General features: G+C 38.2%; 1 protein-coding gene across 1 annotated transcript in view; it reads left to right on the plus strand.

The window, feature by feature from the left end:
• Positions 1–24,369, plus strand: part of pcdh11 (protocadherin 11) — a 108,789-nt gene that overhangs the window by 58,006 nt on the left and 26,414 nt on the right. The window contains exons 5-6 of the mRNA XM_077732605.1: positions 3,329–3,364; positions 7,519–7,717. Of these exons, the coding sequence (XP_077588731.1) occupies positions 3,329–3,364; positions 7,519–7,717 (235 nt within the window). The remainder of the gene's footprint in view (positions 1–3,328; positions 3,365–7,518; positions 7,718–24,369) is intronic.

Consider the following 24,369-nt stretch of genomic DNA (forward strand, 5'->3'; position numbering starts at 1 on the left):
CCTGCACAAGAATGAGCAGATGGCATGCTTGTCCAACTTATCCCTCTGTGACTGTGTGTACAATTCAAAAGTTAATTGGCTCTCTTTTTAAACTTGCTCTTTTCAACTTCCCACTATGCATCCATAGTAAATGTAATACAATGTCTGTTGGGAATATATGTACAAACAAGAAACATAGTCGGAGCCTACTGATAATTACTCTCGGAGTGTGGAAAGTTTGCTGCAATTTGCAAGTTGTGGTGATATTTCTTTATGTTTTTGTACTTTTATTATTAAATAATATTACATGGAGGATACCTATGGCTGGAAGTGAAAGTGTCCTTTCAATGTGACACAAAGATCAGTTTTCTGGTTTACATTCAAACGTTACGCATTACTGGCAATGCTTTGAATGCACCAACCTTGACTTGACTCTTGCCTTTAGCCGATGCATGAGTAGAAGTCCCTGGCAGCAGAATATGGTGTGCAACCTTGGCTTGAAAAGTGCCATTTACTTACCCTAAACCTTAAAACAGCCACTTTGATAAACTGCATTCATATGGAAAAATAGAAGGCACAGAATGTGGACTCAAAAATAAAAGATCAGATTCAAATGCAGTTTTTCCTCGCAAACATTAGGGAAGTTCAAGAGAATGACATTGTATCGTTAACGCTAAAACAGTTGCAAACAATTGTGATCTCGATGTCTCTGTCATACAAACAATGCAATTCCTATCACATAAATACAATGGTATCTTGACTTGGCTTTAAATTTCTCCTTGACCGGGCCTGTAGTTCAATTGTTGGTCTTTTTAAATCAATATTCTCCATCGAGAAAGAGCTTGCGTTTCTCTCATTGTAACTGACAGTAATGCCATTCATGTCAGGTTATAAAATTCAACCAGGAATAATGACTTGTGACATGCGCTTTTCCCTATGGAAACATTGTGACTGTCGCCGGAAGCTTGGCCCTGGACAGGTTGTATTCGGGTCAAATAAGCTGATCAGTAGTCAAAGTAGTCATTGCAATAACATTCCAAATAACTAATAGATGAGACTGGAATTCGCTAAAATGCATACTGACAAGCCCCAAAGCTTCTGGGGGAATGTCCTTTGGATAGATGACACAAAACTGGAGCTTTTTTTTTTTAAATTTGCTTTCAAGTCCCATCCAGTGCATGTGGATAGATGCAAAAAAAATTAAGCATGCAAAGAAAATCATATGTTACAGGGAATCAAGACTATTAAGGCGTTTTGAAGTGAAATGTGCTCCCCAGTCACAGAAAACTTGTTCTCAGCTGAACCTTACTGTGTGTGTCCTTCAACAGGAGAGAACAAGCTTTAAAAGATCCAATAAAGGCTAAGGACGAGAAATGGACTAATCAAAATTGGCCCTCTATGAGTCGTAAAGTGAACCTGACACAGCTCATGAACATTTTGCTCCCAATGAGCATGCCATAATACCAATTGACAAGGACCATTCTCATTGAGGACAGAATCATCAGGCTCCAGTGTTTGGCTCAGAAACATAAAATATGAATTTATACAATAGTTTTCTGTCCAGGCCAGATTGATTGCTTGGTTATTTAGTCGACCATGGTGGGCTTTTCTTTCTTTATTGGCAGGAGAGATAGCTGCTTTGACTTAACCATGGGAATTATATATGTAGTTTCAATCTCATTAAGTTATACTTTTATATTAACAAGAATTAAACTATGATTCTTGAAGCTGTTTATTGTCCGTTAAGGTCTTGTCACTTGACGTTCATTTATCCTTAGTCCCTGCATATAAATACAAATTAAAAAAAACTCACTTATCCATATGGAGTCCATAGTAGGATCATAAGTATACCCTGAATATCGATTGTAGTCATATTATCTCTTAGAAAGCATACGTATGTATGCAGCTCCTCTATTGGATCTCATTAGCGCTCTTTCGACCTAATGGAATTTGCTGTGAGTGTATGTGTTAAATATTTAAATATACATTTAATGATAGTAGAATAACCTCACCCGTGCTTGCTTCACCTGATCCATAACCCGGGGAAAAGAATTGGGCTGAAGAAGCCAAGCACAATGAGGTCTGGTGGTTTAATCAATTATTTATAAAATGTTTTAATGATCAGAGTGCCTGGAGTGATCAAAGCTGGAGTGGCTCTGCTGGCGAAGACATCCACTCTACTTTGATGTGCTTCCCCAACAAAAGCACTTATCGCTAGCCCAACTCTATCCAACTCCGAAACTGTATGGCTGAGAGGCATTCGCGTATAAAAGGTCAGTTCCCAGTACAAAAGAAGGGATGACAAAAAGTCATCCTGATCTTGAACAAATCCAAATCGGAACTTCTAACTACTATTTTCAATGCTAGGGTCACCTTCTCAGATCCCCGCGTTTACATTATCATATATTTAATTGGATGGCATGGTCCTCAACATGAAGCATATGTCACGAGATGTTGAATAAAACATTGCTTGGAGAAGAAACAACTGCTTTTTGCCTCAAATAAAATCCTGAATTAAAATGACCAGTCAGTGGATGCAAATGAGCAACTCAAAAGAAAAGGACAACTGTTAGCAAGCTGAAAAATGCAAATGCTTACCCGTATGCCATCAGTGTGATGTACATTATTTGAATTATGTTCATCCATTCACATGATTGTGTGCTTATTCCTCCATGTTTATTGTACGGTTCAACTCCTGCTCTAAATGGATCTCCCTCACATGATTTCTTCAATTTTTGTAATAATAAAAAAAATGGTCTCTGATTCTTTTTTACTGTACAACAACAACAAAATTGGTGATTAAAAATTAAACACTTATCTGGTCGTGCATTATCTCGGTCCCCTGGGAGATGATGTTTTTTTTCTTTGCACACCGCCGGGTGTCTTTTGTTCCCAATTTAGAAGCTTGTATTGCTCTTATTTGATGTCTAGTTTGATATTATTGCCACTTTATTCCTCGACATGTAGCGTAAACATCCTTATCAAAGTGTCGGATATATGACTGGTGTCGGGACCTTGGCTTTTGCCCTCACTCTTTTTATTCCTTTTTGCATTTGAGCAGGAGGTTTTGTACCGAGTTATCTAGATTTCAAGTCATATAAAGTTTACTTTCCACACCAAAGAAGGAATCGATATATTTCATATGTGCCAAACCTCAATTTCAACAAAGAAGAAAGATGCCAAGTTAAATTCAGTTGGTTGTCAATTGTTGAAGTGGGTTGCTTTAGGGAGGATGGAAAGTTCCTGACACAGGTTCCTTTGTAGGCTCTAGATATCCATTTACATTGTAAATTCTCTGTCACACCAAGTGAGACACTGATCTAAAATGACTCGTCTTCTTTCTTTGCAGGAGGCCTGTCAACTTGGGAAGATAACGTCTGTGAATGTAAGTCTCCTCACTCTGTTCTTCCTTGCTTATGCTAACTTTGAAGAAATATTTCCATTCATCTGCATCATTTCTTAAAATTATGTGGTCAAATGTAATAATACAACTAAAACATTCCAAAATACACTTTTTTTCTTCTTTGAAAAGTCATAGAGCACTTGGCAATGGACAAAATGCACCCACGCAAAAACTGAAAAATATGATCACTATTCATTCAAATGTTGAAGTAGGAATAGTTATTCTTTTTAAACCTAAAAATAGCTGCATTTAATTATGGTCTCCTGGAAGTTTTTCTAGTTTTTTTTTTGTAGTAGTTGGTGTGTGACTGCAATGCGGGTGGGTGTCAAGGGGTTTGGGCCATTTCCCTTCCGAGTGGCGGCTTTAGTCAGTTTAGTGTGTCATCTGCCTTTCGCCCTAATTCAACTAGGATAGGCTCCAACACCCCGTGACCCCGAACAGTGTTGAAAATGGATAGATGAGAATTACGAGAGTTCAGGGGAATTGTAAAGTGTTCTCCTTGGATACAGAGAAAGGTTTATAACATGGGGGTGTGGACAGTTACATTGTTTGGCATTGAGGCAGTAGAACTGAAGAGGCCAATGGAGATAAAGAACTGAACAATCTCTTTTGGAAACACTAGTTTGTTAGGAAAAAAAATGCTAATTAGTGGGACAGCAAAGTTCAGAGACTTTTTCGATGTGACCAGACTTTGATGACATTCAGTGTAATGATCATCAGGACGATAGCAAGAGGATGATAAGATGGAAGGAAGGGCTTATGGTGTGGTAATAGATGCTGTGAGGGACCACATGAGGGCAATTAACGTTAGAGAGGAGGAGGCAAATGATGCGCTCGGATGGAAAAGAATAATACGTGGGGACGAGCAGGGGAGAAAAGACTCAGCAGGTTTTCACTTTCACATTAAAAAGTCGGATGTGATCACATGTGGAACATATTGAGTTAGAATAGCACCAGTTTCATGACAATGGGACACAACATCCATTCTGAGGACACAGATTTTAATTAAAGCAATACAAATTTAAAGCATTTTTTATGTACGTTTCTTGTTGAATCAGTTCTCACATTTATTGTTAAAACTAATGGTGTAAATAACCAATTTTGTGACTACTATACCAAAAGTTATCGATTCTTTTAACAGCAATGTGATATTTGTCAATATTACTGTCTGCCACAATTCGATGCAATACAACACCCTTCAACTGATGTATCGATCTAGATAACTCTTTTACACATCGAAATGATAAGTTAAAATATTAGCAATCCACAGAGGAAGTCACAATATAACATGAGTCAGTTGAAATGATAAATAATTCATGTGATTTCTCAAACAATCTCCCACTCACCAGTATCACTCTTTGCCTGTTCTTGCGAAACTGTGCATTTCACACAGGCCTGGTAACATTTCACAAAAAAAGCCAAGGAAAACAAAAAAAAAAATCTTCAAAGACGCTTTCATCCGTCAAGAAGGTCAGAAGGCACAATATATTGAAGTTTCTCGACGCTGTTGTGTTTTCTATTGCACATATTTTAATAAATCACCATTGTGGGCCTAAAGAAGCAATTGTTAATGACGAGATTTTTATCAGGTAAATATTTCAGATGAAAAACTATACACAGTTTATCACTTGTTTGTTTTGGGGGGGTTTTATCACTCATTTTATATTATTTTGGCTGGCAATAACACAGAGGCTGCTGCCCTCTCGCTAAAGATGCAAGTAGATACTATTTTCTGGTCCGTGGCTAAGTGTGGTGGACCTCTAATCCAGTAACCCATGAATCCAGCCCCATCTGCTTTTTTTGCCCGTGTGGTTACCGGAGGGGATGCTTTGGATTGGCTGGCTCGTTCACTTGCAGAACTTGGCGCACACACACGCTCCTGTTCAGTTTATCTCTGTGTACATACTTCTCAAGGCGCTGTTTTATCTGGCTGAACAGGCTTTGTTTGGTCTTGATATCTCTTACCACAGCTTGTCTTTGCTTTATGGATTTCTGGCAGCTTCTTTAAATAAGTGATAGCGCTTAGTAAAACACTCACCTTGACTTCTTTGTGGATTTTTTTGTTTTGGTTTTTTTTTTGGAATGCTTGTCATTTCGTATTAAAAAAAAAAATCAATCCCGCTTCTGTACGCCCAGTAATGGTATAGTCATTAATATCATAAAATCAAGTTAAATTCTATCTATTTTTTGATGACCTCATTGTCACAGACAGCTGTTTGTTCTAATAGATTTTGGAGACCATTGCCGAAACAGTATTGAAATAATTAAAATCATGTGGAGAGGAAGAATGCTTTTTTTGTAAGACTGCCAAGCCTCCATAAGTGGTCTTTTTCTTAAGCTGGAACCTGCGCTCAATATATGCATACACGCTCCGCTCATTTGTGAAACACCTGTCAAAGCCGTTTGAGAACAACACGATATTTAGACGCCTTCAAAGCCTTGGGAAGCATGGCACGTGCAGCTATAGGATTTAGCCGACAAGGTGTTGTTGAGATTTTTCTTCTGGCTCTCAAAGCCTAAAAGAGACAGAATAACATTTGAGGGAATCCCTCATGTTGGCAGCCATATTTCATTTTCATCGCTAATCACCATGACACTTTTTTTTCTTGTCCTAAACGTACCACTGTCAGGCCTGACCACGAATACACACACAATTTTGTATGTGGACTGAGACAATATAAATCAATACTGCGTATCAGACTTGTGTTTTTACATTGTGTGACTCATGCATACAGAAAAAGACACTCAATTGAAGTTACTGTTTGGTTTTTAGGACTTCAATATATTCAAATTTCGCCTTGGCTGAGAGAAACATGTTTGTATGCCATTGGGAATCTTTATACACCCTTATGGCTTCATTTTAACAGAATAATTTCAAAAGTACCATGTACTTGGTGACACTTAATTCACGTTCCATCGTGGATTTACTTCGTTAATACGAGTGCCATCTTGGCTGTCTTCTGATCAGATGAAATCAAGCTCTGTCTATTCTGTGCTCTTCAATTGGAGATGGCAGAATTTGGATGAAAAATCAAATATTGAGGAAACCGACTCGGCTTGTTCGTATTTTATGTTTTGAAGTCCTACGATAGTCTTTCGGAAATGCACTCGTGCATTTCAGTTTCGTCAACTTATCATTTAGCCATGGAACATCCATCTTTAATTCGCCTCCCACGTTCAGTCCCATCAAAGATAATAGCAGGGTTCTTTTTGCACTATGCTGGTGGAGGAATTTTATTGGCCCAGAGATCCAAAGGAGACGGAAAAAGCAAGTAGTGGGTATTAATTTTTGTTTTTAATACGGCAATTCCAATATAACGCTGTTACTATAGCAATAACCAAATCAAGAGTCACTTGTGGTTGAGTTTGACTTCTCTCCGAAAGGGAAGGAAATGTTTTATCGGGTTGAATAATGGGATGAGAAAAAATTGCCGCAATAACTGAAGCCAAGGGTGTCATTACATTTTATGTGTCCTTTACGTCTGCACCACAGCGACGTGATGCATTATGATGTTACCTAGGGAATTGTGGGAAGGCATGAATTCATGCCGCGGCATAATGACCATGACAGTGCTCGATTCCACTAGTGTAAGCTCAATATCACATTGACACCTTACTTGTTTCAAAACTGCTACAAAGATGCTTTTATGCTTGAAAGGTTTTGTTTTCTTGGGAAAACGCTAACATGTTTAAAGATGCCATGAAATTAAGCCCTGTCTCGTCTTCAGAAAGCATCACAGCGTGATATTGTGGAAATCTCAAGAACAGCAGCCGTCCTAGTTTGAATTACAAATTGCGCAAAAATAGGATTCAACGTCTAATACTTCAGATTTCATGTCCAAATACAGAAAAAAAATGAACATTTCATTTATTTTCCTTTTCTCCCACTGGTGGGATTTCAACATGGCGACCTCACTCTCCCACTTAATGCGTCCCGTTTTCTCTGACTAAACGAATGTGTTTCATTTATCGATTATTCACAAATTTATTTTAAAAAAAAGAAAATAAATGGAAATGCTCAAAGCATAAATGCCTGACCTTGAAAAGGCAGATTTTTACCTTTAAGTCCAATTATACCGAATAAATAAATATGTGAAACCTTTTTATCGAATGCAACTTTTCCCTGATTTTTCCAGACCCAGCGCCGCGTGACGTTCCATCTTCCAGATGGTTCCCAGGAAAGCTGCAGTGACAGCGGATTGGGCGATCCAGACCCAAGTAGCACGGCTAGTACTTCCCAGGTTCTTCCATTCAGCCTTCCCCATGAGGAGTACTATGAACAAACTTCACCCAATAGTCGCACAGAGGGAGACGGAAACTCAGATCCTGAATCAAGTAAGCATTTACACAAGCACACATGTACATCCCTTTTACATATAGAATGTATTTGTACATTATATATATATATATATATATGTAGATCCGAATCATGGATGTATTTGTTAATTTCTTCTAAGCCTCTTTCTCCCCAAAAAGTGGTGTCGTATTGTTGTTTCTATTACAATTTAATGGCCCAACATTTCCAGCAAATTAAGGATGCTGTATTTTAGTCATGATTAAGTTTCAATAGGGTTTTTTTAATTTCCTATTGTTAATCCCCCGAGATATGAGGTAAAATAATTTATAATCATAGTAAAATTTCATTCCAACACTAATATCATGTCTTTAAAGTTATTTATCCAAGTACACAGCACCAAAATGTCCGATTTTCCCGTGTAGATGAATTTCTGTGGGGGTTGTAGATTAATCAAATAACTCACAAGACAGCTGTCACTGTTTATTTTATTTTCCATTGATGTTCTCCATAAAGCAGGCATTGAAGTCACAAATATACACAACATAAAAAAGCTGAATTAATTGGCTACTGGGAAAACGGACACCGCAGACACCCACACTTTCTGTCCGTCGTCGGAAAGTGACACAAACGACCAATCAACATAAACGCACACTAACATGGACGAATTCCTGGCTTTCTGTTCAATGTGACATTGACATAGCGGTAGCAACTCCCATTTCTTTTCTGATCAGGCATTTTATTTTTATGCAGCAACATTGCCAGGCACGCTTTTGTTGGAAGTGAAGACCATCTTGAATGTAATTTTTAATATATCTGGAATATGCTGGACAGGTGGGATTCAATTACTTGTCAAGCACTTTATAAGCATTGTGTCATTGCTGTAAGTGAGACGAGAGTCTTGGGTGCCTCCGTCTTCCCGGCATCTGTGGTGACAGGTTTGGGCCCGGGGTGTCGGAGCGAGTGTGATTGTGAATACATTTGTTCGACAGTAGACGAGTCGGATGACATCCTGTCGATGGCTTTGTGTTCATTTACATGCATAAGTCCTCCCTTTTGTGATTTTTTTTCGAGTTTTGCCTTCCTTGACGTAAAAATCTTCTATTTCAAAGACAAGCTGGCCTTCAATTACACACCTTTTCAAAGCAGTGACTTGTTTAAATGTGTGGCAAAGACACCACCATTGATTGAAGCTCTCCTTGGCTGTATATTTTCATCCGCTCACATAGAGGGAATTTCAAATCATCTCATTGATATTCATTGGCATAAACATCTCGTATTACATGCACCTGCTCGGTCACTATGCTTATTACCCGCTTTTCCGTTGAGATAATATTTGTTAAAGCAGATCCGTTTTGAAAAGAAGGCCAGCTTATTGGCAGGAAATTTCTACAAGGGTACAGTTAGGCATTTAAAATATGTGCAAAATTAATTTCATCTAAAAGTCAGGGCAGATAAGGCAATACTGAAAGTTGTGTGGAAATGCATTATACATCATGCAATCATGTTTTCTTAGTGTGCAGACTATTTCCAAAGTAAATCCTTAAGAATATGTAGAGGGAAAAAAAATCCTATTAGTTGTGGCCTTAATAAGGAGAAGTATAGTTGGAATATAAAAGTTGTAAAGTTACAGCAGTTTTATGGACTATTACATTTGCTCTGGCTTTGATACCAATAATAAAATGAATCATCTTAGCCGAGCTCAGCTAAGTCACCACGTCTATCTTTGTGGTTTATGTATTTTATGTTTTTTGTTACCGGGTATTTTTGTTGTATCTTATAGCCAGCCTGTGATCACCTGGCAGGCTTATAAACTCTTATCCACGACCTGCCCCTCGCAACCGTCTCACGCATTTGAGTGTCACCGTGTGTTCCACCGTGACAGCTCTAGTAGATAAAAATCATATTTCAAAACAGATAGAGTCCAATGTAACTACATTGCACATGGATTTACAGAATTTAATGCCCCCAAACACCAGTGGATCAATAAAGAAAGCACCCAAGGTAAATCAAAACTACAGGAAAAGCACCATCCAATAAATAGAGTGAAAATTTAAGGTGCACAGACCATTAAATAAGGAAAATGATTGCCAGTGTAGTATCGCTTGCATTCAAACCAATAGGGAGGAGAATCACTCAAAGGCAAGTCAACTGTGCATAACATCTAAAATGTATATGTATTGTTTACAAGACTGGACTCACTGTAGCTAAGCACTGTAATTCAAACCTCTGTTGCTGGCAAACCATTGCTAGCATGCCGTTTGCAATGAATTCTTATGGTTTGGAAGCGCCATAATGGCACTCAGCCATATTTGTCTTCAATTTTGTATCTATTATATCTGCAATGTTGCAACATCATTCACCAAAAACTCAAATTTTTGGTTGGGCAAAACCAGAGGTTCACGTTTGGCCACCACGCTCTGCTTCTGGCAGGACTAGGGGGGGAGCTTACAAATAGTTTCATTAACGACAGCCGGCCAATGGCCTGGCAGTACCACCAGAAAATAACCTGGAATTCAAGACGTATGCAACTCGAATAAATTGAAACACATCGATGGCTTTTTAGATGCCAAAAGTAACTAATATGTAAAATCAAGACAGCTTTTGTGGCTAAAGCTAAATCATTTCCTGAAAGCATTTCTGCCTGGACCTGAATGTCAACTAACATTGAGTAATAATATGTCTGAAAGTGCATGTGACATTATTGTGACAGTGTATTTCTCTCTTCAAGCATGCATTGTTATTAGGCCACCCACTCGAGATATGAAGTTCATGTGACATTTTATGTTTTTATTATTTATGAGTTAGACGGCTGTTGGCTTGTTGGGCTTTTGCCAACTAACCCTCAGGCTCGCTACCTCCATCAGCCGTGTGTTGTCTTACGTTTCATAAAGCATTCTAGCATTATTGGGCGTCTGAACCAAATTTTGAAATCTTGAAAATTTGAGAATCCTTTGAACAATTAACCAGTGACCATGGGAGCAGTCCTTTTACGTCAAATTTTGACACTTGCAGGATGTAATGATATGCAATGTTAATTTGCATCTCTGCGAAGCGTGCATGAGAGTTGCCAGTGTGTCATAATGACTCATTGGCTTCCTTTTCCTCTTCAGCACATTGCTGGAGACAGTTTTACTCACCAAGGTTTTTTTTTGTTTTTGTTTTGTTGGTGATGGGTTAGAGTTAAGGTTTCTGGCTTTTTTATCCAATGAAGTAGCTGCAGTTGATCATGAAATCATAATGATAACTGTGTGCTTATTTTACTTGAACAGTTTATCAAAAAAAAATCTAATTTTAGCTACAAACAATGATTTTTGTGTGTGAAAATAGGCTATACGTACTTCAATATGTCAGGTTTTCTGAATCATTTAACATTAGTCAAGTTAGTTATAGTCTGTGGTGCAAATGGAATTTATTGTATCATTAGTATTACCATCAAAAGTGGTGGGATTTTTATATTATCCCTCATTTTATTTTGTCGTAAGGAGCAGTAAAATGTCTTTTCTTGGAGCTTCATATACAGCGCTAATATTGAGGCTGTTTGTGGCTAGCTAGGCTTTGCAGTACTACTATAAGCTTGATCTGTGGCATATGGCTTTCAAATGACCAGCTTACACCTTGTCTGTCTAAGATCTAAATCTGCTATTAAAATAAGCCCATCCCATTTTTAAGTCCCTTTAAACACTGCAACTATAATAAGATTAGTCTTTTAAATAGGCTTCTGAGAATTATAAACTCAATTTATTATAAAACCTGACTTACTTCATCTTAAAACATTTAAATCACGTTTCCCTCCCTTTATAAGTGAATCACTCTTACTATGTATAATATTGTGCCTAAAGCTTGTACGGCACATTTCTATCATTTTTTGTGTGTGTGTGCCAGTAGACAAATAATCTGATTAAAGGCTTGCCTTTTGCATGTGAGAGAAACATTCTGAACTCTCCCAAAATGTCCATAATAGCTTTTTGGACTGATTTATGGCTACCTTACGTATCGAGAAATAAAAAGCCACTTTACTCCGTCCGATCTGGCTCGAATGGGAAAAAGCAACAACACTGGCATCATGTGATCCTTTTTTTTTTCCCTCCAAAATCGCTACCTTTTATGTCTCGCACTCAATGCCAAGCTTACACTAAGAATGGAATTCAACTGTCTAGACACAATCTGCCCATGAATAAAGGGATTTCATGCCAAGGCTATATAAGTGCGTTTGGAGTAACGTGGCACCGAGCTCAGTACACCAGTGAAAACTGTATGTTGGCTTGCAGTCGGTCGTTATCCATATCTTTGAGGCTTTTCATCTGCAATTAGATGTAATGAATGTGCTTCTTAATTACATTTGTCCGTCGAGTTTTTCTGTAGGAAACACCGTGACACTGACCCATGGCATATCATTTGCAACGCAACTAAAATCCATTCTGCATAGAACAATTAGCTGTAATTAGTATTACAGTATCATCAGTGAGCATGAGGAGAGACAGATCTGACATGGAGGGGAAAAAAAAGGATCCTTGTTAAATGTCCATTGGAGCAAGAAGTAGATAATGAGCTGACCACAGGTTAAGATGAACTGTTACATGACTGGTATTGTTACCACTGTGTAGTAGAAAGACTATGTTTAATCCCTGTGTGTATGTACAAAGTATATAATACTATATTAGAGGTATACAGTGTTCCCTCGCTACTTCGCGGTTCAGCTACCGCGGACTCAGAGCTTCGTGGATTAAATATTACATTGAAACAACATATTTTACAGGTTTTTTTTTGTTATAACATGAATTTCACTCTCTCTACCCGTATTCTATATGGTGTACTGTATACAGGGGGTAAAAAAAATCAAAAATTAAAAATTAAAAAATTTAAAAAGTAAAATTCAACATTTTTTTTGAATTAAATTCAAATTAAGCATTTTTGAAGGGGAATCCTTACTTCGTGGAAATTCACTTATCGTGGGTGGTCCCGGTCCCCATTAACCGCGATAACCGAGGGAACACTGTAATGGTAAACCAAGATGGACTTTTTACTTGATTCAGTTTCTCGTTCAAGTGCTTAGTCTGGTTAATCTTCCATGTTGAAATGGAATTTGTGTCAATAAAAGATGCCCATTTTAGTGACATTTCAAATCAGTAATCAGATTGAGTGTGTCAGATTAAAAAGAAATGACGCAAATGAAGTAATGAATTGTAGTAGTCACATCAAAAATAAATAAACAAGCAAAAGTGTAGCCCTAAGCAGCAACAGGGGGTGCTTGTCTCTTTAGTTCTCGGCTCGACTTACTGGAGAATGATGCAATGACAGGTTTGTCTCTTTGATTGAAATGTCCCCGTCAGCAGTGACATACTTTTTATAACCTTTCACTTTTGACTACACGAAGCATCAGTGGGCTAATTAAGAGGCAATTTTTGCTGCTTGTAGAAAGATGGCAGAGATCATTTCTCATTTATTTTACATTATGACCTTTCATACTCTCACTATCTCGCACACTCTATCCTTTCGCTGCGCATTTCTGTCTTTTTGCTGGCACCGTTTGAAGCCGGTGTGACCGATATTAAGTAAAATGTTAACTGCGAGTGTTATTAGTAAAATAAAAAAATACATGAATCCATTTGAGCATTTCATAATTATTGAATTTCTGACTGGAGAATTTATTAGGTGAAAGATTAATGTGGAAGCTATTAAAAGATCACTTTATCGTAACTGGGAATTTCTTAGATTTAAAAAAAAAATGGATACATTCTATGAGGGTAACAATAATTAGTTCACTTCTCGTTAAATTAGCTTTTTAGTTCAAAGTTCTCCAGTAGGTCATTCCACATTTTTGGCCCGTTTAGTATTTCATTGACAAAAACATCATTAAAATCTCCAAAATGTAATGCCTATGTTAACTTTACTGAAAAGTGGCAGCGTTGAAGAGGCTCTTAAACGAAGAAAAAAAAGGACAATTTCATCGTGTTGATAAAGGTTTTTTTGTCCCTTTATATTTCATTCATGCAACATATAAAATGTCAATGCATCTTTTTTGTGCCGCAGTTATCCAACAATGTACAAGAAAACACCTTCAAACTTCCTTTTCCTTCCACATCATTTAGACCGGTTTTCTTTCACCGTTATAGAGTATCACTCATATAAATAAATAAGTGCTTTTGTGCCTTCTGGCTCCCAGAACTTTTTACAGCTGCCCCAGTGGGCCTGCAACTAAAAGAACTAAATGAAGCAATAGTGAGTATTAACCTACATAGATTGGTCCGTTCCCTTTTTAAGATGTTTTTTTAACTATTTTTTTCTTCCCTTTTTTGACCAGCGGGGGTTTACAGCTGAGTCAGAAGGGGATTTAGAGTATCCTTCTCAACCGATTGGGATTTGGTAGAAGTACTCCATTCTTGGAGGTGAGGAGGAGGGAAGCCTTGTTTTATCTGGTTCAAATGCCACACTAGTCGTCTCAGAATGCACGAGAGAGAGACAAGTTATTGATTTGGATGAGTCCAGTCAGCTTTCTGAAATCTTTCTCTCTACTTTGCTTCGTACTACCGAGAAAGGTTGTGGTGGAAACCTCTGAAGTGGGTGTTTTTTTTAGTTTGTTTTTTGTTTAGACGGTCTCTGGCTCGTGTCTCTTGTGATGTTGAACGCAAAACACTCGCTTAAGGACATCATCGGGCTTTTAACACAATACAGATATTTTGAAGAATCGCATGCTGGATTTGTCACTTATATTTTACATTGAGACATCATGATCTGGTATATTTGAACGGTAAATTTCGCTGCTCAGTTCACTATAAAGATGAAGACAGACTTTTAAATATGTTTTTTTTCTTCCCCGTTCATAATTCAAGGCTGTTGACTCGGTTGATTACGATCTCAATCCACTCTTTGAAACATAATATAAATGTTGCTGTAGTCTGAAGTAAAAGTTTTTTTTGAAGGCCAGTCCTGGCACCAAATAAAGTTTTAATTGGTTGTTCAGGAACAGAACATTTATATACAAGAAATCACGAGGGATTATAAAGTAGAGCAGAACCTTATATAGTGCAGTCTAGATCACGATTTACAAACTATGTTTTTGAAGAAAACAGTATTCTAGAAAACACTCTATAAAACACTTCAAATGGGCTACATACTAAGTCACCTGAATATTTTCTCAATACATGATCTAGATGTTTTCAGGAAATCTTGAATCTGCTTCAAATTCTCTCTGGAGTAATTTTTCCAAAACATGTACAATTTAAAAGTAATCATTCTGAACTTGTTAGCATGTTCTGTAGCCATGTCTTATAACTGCTTTTGGGGAGGAATTAATAGCTGCCAAGTTTGATGACATCCCTGGACATGATATTTTGAACTAATAAGCAGGGGAGCCACTTCAAACAAGAAGCAAAACTCAAAGCCACCGAGTTCACTTTGTTCCATTTCACTGGCTCTAATTCTGAAACTGGAATATTGCTCTGGTTGCATATTAAACCAGTGAAATGTTTGGGTTGGAGTGAGGTGAAGAGTTTTGTTCCTTGATCCCATCAAGGCGATGTGATCTCACTAACACCTAGCATTAATCATTGAAAGTAACATTCCTGAAAGCTAAACAGTCCAAGCTATTTGTCGCTTGCCAACGGTATACGTTGCACAGGGTGCTCAGGGCTGTGCAGTAAATATTTATATCCTCATTTAATTTGATCCAGTTGGAATTGTACTGCTAGTAAACACTCTCTTAAAGCCAGAGCTCCTGAAATAATAACTTACCTGACCTATTAAAATTTTACAAAAATCCCAACACAGGATGAATACCTCACAACACAAAACATTTGCCAAAAATCCTGCTGTTTTTCTTTGCACTCCATCTTTTATTCAAAGGTATTTTCTACTGATATTCTTGATAATAGTCCGCCCACCCCTACCTTGTCTCCCTTGTGTATATATATTGTTTGCAGATCTTTATTGTATTCTTTTGTGGTGGCAAGAGTGTTGTAGTTTATACACACAGTGAATGAAGACCTTGCTTCTTTGGAGAGGAAACTTTATTACGCTTGGCTTTGGATTCTGTCACGGGGTCAAAGTTCAGCTTGTTTCGTCCATCAATAAAGCTATAATGCTACGGCTTTGGACGTGTTGTGTTTCAGTGTAACCAATAGTGGGGTTTATTGTTAACAACTGCATTAGTGAGACTGAGATGAGGTTAGAAGGAGTGCATTGCCCCACTCTATTCCTCCACACACATGCCCATCCCTATCCTCACATCCCTTTGAGGTACTTTTCAAATAAAGACAGATTAAAATGCAGGGTCCCATCTAGCTCTCATTTTTCACATGCAGTCCATCTCCAAGGATAAGGATGGTCTCTGCTCAGAAAGACCCAAGTATTGACCCAAAAAAAAAAAAATCAGTGCGTCAATATGTCTCCTGAAGGCTGAACAGTTACAAGCCTCCCTAGCGGTTGTATTTTCAACTCTGAGCCCGTGACGATATTGACTTGATATGCAACGGAACTGCAGGCCCACATACAAATGCAAAAGAGCGTAGCAATTTTCTTGAAGGGGACCTTCAACTATTTTATTTTCAATGCATTGACGTCACGTGAGTAGGTTTGCAAGACATAATGGTCAGGTTTCTCCTGATTTTCCTTCCTCTAAACTAAGAAGTCACAATGAGATAAAGTGCAGTTTTGATGAGCTCCAATTTAACGTGATAGCTGCAGTATTGCCACCGCCACATCAGTGATTGGATGACAGACGGCTGCAACTATGATGCCATCTGTGTGAATTTCGCGCATGAAAATGTTTCAACTAAAACATGCCCGTCACAGCAAATGTAATTTTTTACAGCGGAATCGTTAATCTCGCAGGGTTTGGCACGGACATGCCGTAAATTTCACGGCTAACGGTGCCGCATACGAACCCCGTTTTGGCAAACGTGCGAGCGCGACAAAGTTCTTGTCGGCAAATTCCAAAGGCCGCAATTCTATCAAGTATGCCGGTCTCAGCACGTTATTTATCTGTATTGAATGATGACTAAAGATTGGACCGACGTCTCAAATCTTCCAACGTATACAACATTAGCTTCCACTGTACTCTGGGAGACACCAATCAATGCGTACACCGGCTGCTTGATAAATTGGTATTCACACGCAAACGGATCACTTCAGAAAGCACTCACGAGCGGGTAACCCTGACAAATGGGCCGGGATCGTGACAGGAGTGGTAGCGAATGAACGGGCGGGAAGAAAAAGGGGAGGAAGATAAAGCCGATGTCAAGGGAGTACATTTGGAATTTGGCCCTACAGGACATGTTTGGCCTAACACCAAATGACAGGTGGCTTTCAAAGGCCTCCCAACCCGACGCGTGAACCCTCGGTTGTTGTGTACCCAGCCCGTGAGACCTGGCCATTCACGGCCTTCTCCGTGGTTACGAGGCGCACGGGCGCCAAGGCGCTTTGCGAGGCATCTGTGGGAAGCTCAAGGCGCTGCGAGGCTGGTGAGGTCGCTCAGCTGTCTGCCATTCCATGCATGCAGAAGCAGACCTGGTGCGCGAGCGGTGCCAGGAGCTCTGGCAAAGCGTCAGACAGACTGTGTCCCTTTGTCCCTGTTTCCCCCAGACACCTGCATGATTGCACTGATTTGACTTGACTTCATTCACCCGGAGGCCCCACCGGATTTCAAGAGTCAAACATCTGTCATGCATAGTCTCCCCCTGCAGGCAAAGGCCATGCACCAATTAGAGTAAAATATTCAGGGAAGATTTGGACTATGCAAAATCCAAACAGAAACAATGGCAAGGATTTTAGTGCACTCTGGAGGAAGAAATGTTTTAATGACTAGGAGTTCTTTGACTTCAACGCCATTCTCCCTAAACAGGGATTTTTGACCTATATAGACATGCGGGCTGGAAAAATACTTTTTGGAAATTCTGAAACAAAAAAAGGAGAGTAAAACCATGGACTTTGAGACTTAATTTTGTGCCCGTCACAACTGTGCTCAGAAGTCTTTTAAACAGGATGTCGATAATTTCACGGACGGATAGCAATTGTTTGAAAATTGTCAGTTTGAGGCCATTGTGTGTGGATTCTGTAAGCTATTCTTTCTGAAAGTTCTGAGAAATAATAAACTGAAGTTCTTGTTTCTTGATAAAAGGTGTGAGCTCACCATTGGCTCTGATTTATTGATTTGCCAAAGCTAAAGCATTCGCAAAAAAACATGAAGGATTAGAATACATCTGCGCTAAATGTTTTTTTGTTTTTGTTGTTTATTTCCATCGATCTAGGGTTTCAATGATTTTGCATAAGTTTATTTACTCTCACCTTTTTGTGGTTCTGGCCCAAATTGTAGCAAACCTACAAACACCATCCCATTGGAAATATTCCCAAGTGTTGAATTGTTTGACAAGTTTAAAGTGCAGTCAAAGTAAGAAGATTAAATAGAGAAAGTGTAAGTCCACATTGAGTTGAAAGTCACCTGGAGCAAGTAACAATCAAGCGGTGACAGCCCAATCTCGGCTCGGATCAAATCTAGGAACACTCCGAGCGTGCCCTTGATTCTGCAGTTGGCTTAACTCGGCAGGTCACCAAAGGGGAAGCAGATGTTGTCTCTAGGCATGTCCCGCTGCCTCCGCAAGGGCTCTGGCTGGTGTCGCTGGGCTTACAGGTGCATGTGAGGGTGGTGGAAGAAGTGGCGGGGGCGTCCGCTAAGCCCCCGCTCAAGCGCCGCAAGCCGGCGCCAGGGAGGCTGCGATGGGCAGAGCTGCTCATTTTGATCCACTGAGGTATAATAATGGATGATCAGGCCTGCTGTCGCGTCTGTGAGCCACTGGTCCATATCATAACTCGGCCTTAAAGCCACACATGGCTGTGTGGACAGAGGTGCCATGAGGTCAATGCATGCTCCCGGTATAAAGCGGGGAAGGGTGATGGAAAAAAGAAAAGTTTTTTTCTTCCTGTTTTTCATAAGTGTACTTTACTCGTGGGACTTCATTTCATGTCATAAGCAAAGAGTTTAATTGTATGCAAGGTTCATTCCTTCCATAGTTTAACTATTTTAAAAGATATATGTCTTATATGTATCATCTAAAAAGATTATAGTGTTAATAATAGCTATAATAGGAGTGTTGTGAATGTAAAAATGTGCAAGACAAACATGTTTATGGCCCTTTAAATTCACACAAATCAAAAAAATTGTAGTTCTTGGGACTTTGTGTAGCATCCAATAATATTTCCTTCACTTTCTTCCAGGAAACAATACTGTAGTTAAAAGAAAAGGAAAGGAAAAAATAGCAGTGAAGCACATTTACTAAGTAATATGATAAATGCACTAAAAAATACAAAACAAATGCTCGTATGTTTTATAATCAGTGCTGCCTTTTCTAACGTAAAATAAATAAATGTATGGTGTACTTTATAATCCGCTGCACCTCATAGTCCCAAAAAAATAGGGTAAATATTATTTTTGCATTCCATGGCATAACTACTGATAATATATCAACATAACTGAATGCCGGTCTAGAGACAAAACAATTTCTGCATGGTTTTAAAAAACAGACGCAATACATTTCAACTGAACACTCATATACACTCCATGTGCAAAAAAAAAAAAAAAAAAAGGAACAGCAATAGTTTCCTAATTGGCACTTTTAATGCGTTTACGGAGATAAATAAGAAAGTGCAGAAAGTAAACAACATGCCAGTGCTTAAAGCTTAAAATCTGACCTACTTTCCTTATTCTTTTTTTAAACACATTGTTGTTCTAGAAAAACACCAAATCCTATTCAGTCGTTGGGGAATTGACTAATCACCATTTTCCCATACACACTTGATGCAGAAAGCAGACACGGCGGCGGCGGCGAATGCGGAAAAAACACGCGTGCACACTTAGAGATCACACACCTTGATGTGCGTGTAACTTAGCAAACCTCCCACATAGTAAAGAGGCATAACAGAAAGCCAACATTGTCAGTCTATCCATCTTTGAAAGCCTTTATCTCTATTGTGATTACAAAATGTAAGACTATTCACAGCCGTGTAACTAGACCTTAAAAAAAAAAAGGAAAGTTGGAAAGATTATCGATGAGTTTCAACATTGGAGTCACAAAATGCCTTTGTCTGCCCACAAGGAACTTTAGACCGCAAGTGTGGCCATTGTTGGCTGTCAGTGGTTCCATCAAATTGTAATCACACAATACAGCCTCATTGATTTTAATTTACAACAGATAATGTTGACTGTAATAGTTTTTTTTCTTCATTTTTTTTTCTCCTCCATCACTAGCAATTACCCGCCCATGAGAATTTAATACCACAGGCTATTTGACACAGTGATGTTGGTAGATTATAATGGTTGAGTTGTTTTCTCGTTGTTGTTCTTTTTAGTTTTTTTATTTGTACTTTTCTATATATTATAAGTCAAAATTAAATCTTAAAAGGTCCATAGGTAGTCTCCCTGTATATTTCGTTAATGCACTCTGGTTTCCTCTCACATACACAATCCTTATGAGAATACATTTATGAATTAATTTTAAAAAAATGCTTGATAGAGTCCAATTTCTTATCTAACTGGTAATGTCTTATTGTTCCAATTCTGTCAACCTCACTTTGCATTTTCTCCGGCACGTTTAATCAGTTTGCAACCTTAAAGAGCCAAGGGAGTCATTTTCCAATATGTGTCACATTTCCATGCATAAGATCAAGGTCAAAATGAGAATACACCCTGGTTAAAATCCCTTCTTTATTTTTTTTTTATAGAATCACTTCCAAAGTTAATTCTTTCTGCATACGGTAGCCTTTAAAATTGGTCACACTGTAACGTCACCATGTGCCTTATTTTTTGCCTGTTTTGTTTCTTTTCCGCACCACAAGTTTACAGTTCATAAATATTGAAGTAGTACAAATATGTAAATTTGCTGCTTAGTTAAATCAGGCTGTAAAAAAAAAAAAAAAAAAATACAGACCAAGCCAAATGCTACATTTTATCCATATTGATCGTGACAAAAGTGACCTATAAACCCGAAATCTCCTAAAATAGCATAACAGCTGCCTTGCTAAACAATAAGGTACCTGCAATCATTCGGTAGCAAAATCTACATGTGGTTTGGATACGATTATGGACCAGATTTGTATGAGCAGCTGTTCCCAGTGATGAAAATTAACAAAAGCTCATGGGATAGGCCTCACTGATGAACATCTGCGGCCCACCCTGACAATGTCTACAATACGGGACTTTCCAAACATAACACAAACAAGTTGATAAGAAATTATGCCAAGTAGCTTACTCTAAAAAAAAGAACAAGAGGTAAACATGGATATTTATTTTGCATTTTTTAACCCACACTCGAGAGTAAACCGGTCAAAAGTTGTGAGCTTGAAAGACAAATAGATGAATAAAACAAAGCCCCAGCTTTTCTGACTATCTTATTTTCATCATAATTGCAGCAGCATCCGGTAATATTATTTAACAGCAGCCTACACAACGTCAGCCGGTTTCCCTTTTTGGTCAATATGACACGATAATTCGATAAAATTCCGGCCATATTGACTCTGTTGCATCCACATGTGCGTAATATGACGAGACACCAACTTTCCTCGACAACTTTTAAAGATAAATGTGTCTTTTTTTATCGATTTGATACTTACCAGATGGACAAATAAGCTTTTAAGGGTATAAACAGAATTAGTTGTCATTGCAGGAATCGTTATTGACGCTGTCTGTTCTGTTCTGTCCTTTCTTAATGTGTTTCCGGCATAAGGCCAAGTCAAAATACAGTACTTTTTAAACTTTACTTCACACATCATGGCTAGAAATGGAAGTGTATTTTTTATTCCACATGTTCTCGCTACAGCACACATATTAGTCCTAATGCCCTCTTATGTATTCTTGAATTGAGATGCAAACTTAAGTGAATGTCACCATGCTGTGACCCAAAAAGCAAGTCAGCCATTCCACCCCGCTCTCATCTTGCTTTCTCTCAATCTTGTGAGGATGATGAGCATGTCAGCTTCTTCCTCATCTTCCTCATATGGTTAAATATGCAATCTGTGCCTGACAGTCTATGAACGAGTTTTGGCTTAATCCTCATGAATACGTGACTTTGTCTGCATGAATAAATAAAAACCTGCTCACTGGGTAATTGAGGTGCTGCGCCACTAACAAATGAGGACACAATTTGTAAATGGAAATTCAGCCAATCGTTACCCACTGGCGCCCACCCCCCACCTTGAAGCCGGACCATCGGCAATTTATATCTCAAATTACATAGATGTGCTTTGTCAAACTAGAAATTCTTTCAAATGTTAAAGTTACTGCAGGATTGGGAAATCTGCTTTGATTCATAATTTTTGCAAAATTTACTAAATATTAAAAAAAATAGGCCCGTGTTTGATAGTTGGAAATGTATTACATCTAAGGCATCGGTGTCAAAGTATCGGCCCGGGGGCCAAATATGGCCCGCCGCATTATTTTGTGCGGCCCGAGAAAGTAAATCATGAGTTTCTATTTTCGAATCAAATTCAAAAGATAATAGATGTACATTACATTTCCTGATTTTCCCCTATTTAAAATTAATCATTGAATTTTTTTAATCCAATATTTTTTCTTGTGTTTTTAGTTCTGATATCATTTTGTAAAATCTGAAAACAAATATACAGATATTTTACATTCCACTTTAATATTGAACATAATGAAAAAAATGGTTTTCTTTTGAAATGAAAGATGATTAAAATAAATTTCCATTGCAAAGAAAAAAAAATCTCAAATTAACATTGCTTTAGATCTATAAAAACGGACAATGTAGGGCGTTTAATCCAATTTAAAAAAAAATCTAAATATAAGATCTAAAATGGTCCGGCCCACATAAATTGGCCTTGACGTCAATGAGGCCTGCGAAGCAACACCCTTTGATTTAATGGTAAAATAAAATGCTTGAATCAAAATCCAAAAGTAGAAATACTGAGCGAACATGAGTTTGAATATATATTTCTCTCTCAGATGAAAATGTTGATCCATATTTGATGTCTTCTTGAATTAATATTCTATGTATATACCACGTCAGCAAAAATATACGGAGAAACAGAGATGGATTTGCAATATTTCTTTTACAACTAGCAGCCGTCAGGGTAAAAGAAGAGGAAAATGAGTGAGGAGAAGAGGTTACCTTACTTTCCCCTTTTGGCTATTTGCTGTTCGCAAAGTGTTCCGTTTTCTATTTTAAGTGCTCAATTATGGTCAATTTTGTGTCGTGCGCATAAGGGATTCCACATGCATATACGTCCTTTTAAAAAGGAGTGTCTTTCTAAAACGGGTCTTGCGACAGAGGCTGCTGCTTTTACCGCAGACACGTTGGAGTTGAAAGTCCTCCCAGGTTTCAACCTGTCACTTTGACTTTTAATGGTTAGTATAGAAGCTTTGTGAAGACTCTGATGTGAAATATTCAAGAGTATAATGTATCACAAAGTTGAGTCACAATTTAGTAACATCCCTATGGAGGTCTTGTGATGCCATATGCTTGAAAATGGAGACTCGGTAGGATTGCCATTTGGTTTGTTAAACGATGGCAGCAGTTTTACGCTGCTATTCCTTCTTAGACGTTATGGTAAATATGATCATACAGAAATGGGATGTCACAAAAAAATCATACATACAAAAAGTAATCATATTAACATACAGAAATAATCTTTCAGTAAATTGATTGAAAGAATTATCGTCAAGTATAAAATGAGATTATTACAAATGTAGTAAATAAGCATTTTTATTCATGGTCACATTAGTTTTTTTTTAAACAAGCAACATTGTACTGATCTTTTTTTTCTTCTTTTGTGCGTGTATGTGTGTGTGTGTGTGTGTGTGTGTGTGTGTGTGTGTGTGTGTGTGTGTGTGTGTGTGTGTGTTTGTGTGTGTGTGTGTGTGTGTAACTGTGTATGACCTACACTACTGCAAGATTTCAAAGTAGTGATGATTAAATTCATCAGTGTTAAAAAGTCAAACAAATGACCTCCAGCAACATCCTTGTAAATCAGGTTGCTAATTGGCCATCACATTCTTGATTAGCTCCTTCAGAGGAAAACATGACTATATTGTCATTCCACTTGTTTATTCTTCATTTCCATTCTACTTATTTTCAACAGTTGTCATGGGATGTGTGGGGGTGCCGAAGCCTTCGATTTCCTGTTGTGGTTTCAATCGGCAAGTGCACATTTTTCATTTGTTGGGATGACCATTAAAAGGAAAAGCCGAAACAGAAGGATGTTTTTTTAACTTGCAGATTGATAGCACAATCGTCTATGTTGTAGTGGCAATAGGCACTTTCCGATATTTTAAATGAATGGAACTAACAATCAAAGTCTTGGGCATTGTGATTGCCGAGAAAGTTTAGCTCTCCGCTATCTGACTCCCACCAAGCCAGACTAGGACAAGTGCATTGATTTCAGCATGGTGGCCTTGGCTAGGCTCATCCCTAGCGCCGAATGCTTGACCCACTTATGTTCTCATCTTACCTGCATTTCCCCCAGAGAGTTAGACTTGGATGCTGCTTTTGCCATTACAGTGAGTAGATACATGTCGCATTAAGTTGCACTGTCTGGCTGACAGGAACGGTAACTCCAAGACTCATTTGACGCTTCACGTATATTAAAGTCCACCTACGCAGTCTAATGAGCTTCTATTGAAGAACTCTATGAAAATTCTGCTCACTATAAATGCCATGCTTTGAGTCAAAGTATCTCATTAGTT

This window comes from Stigmatopora nigra, chromosome 14, assembly GCF_051989575.1.
Source record: "Stigmatopora nigra isolate UIUO_SnigA chromosome 14, RoL_Snig_1.1, whole genome shotgun sequence".
Lineage (NCBI taxonomy): Eukaryota > Metazoa > Chordata > Actinopteri > Syngnathiformes > Syngnathidae > Stigmatopora > Stigmatopora nigra.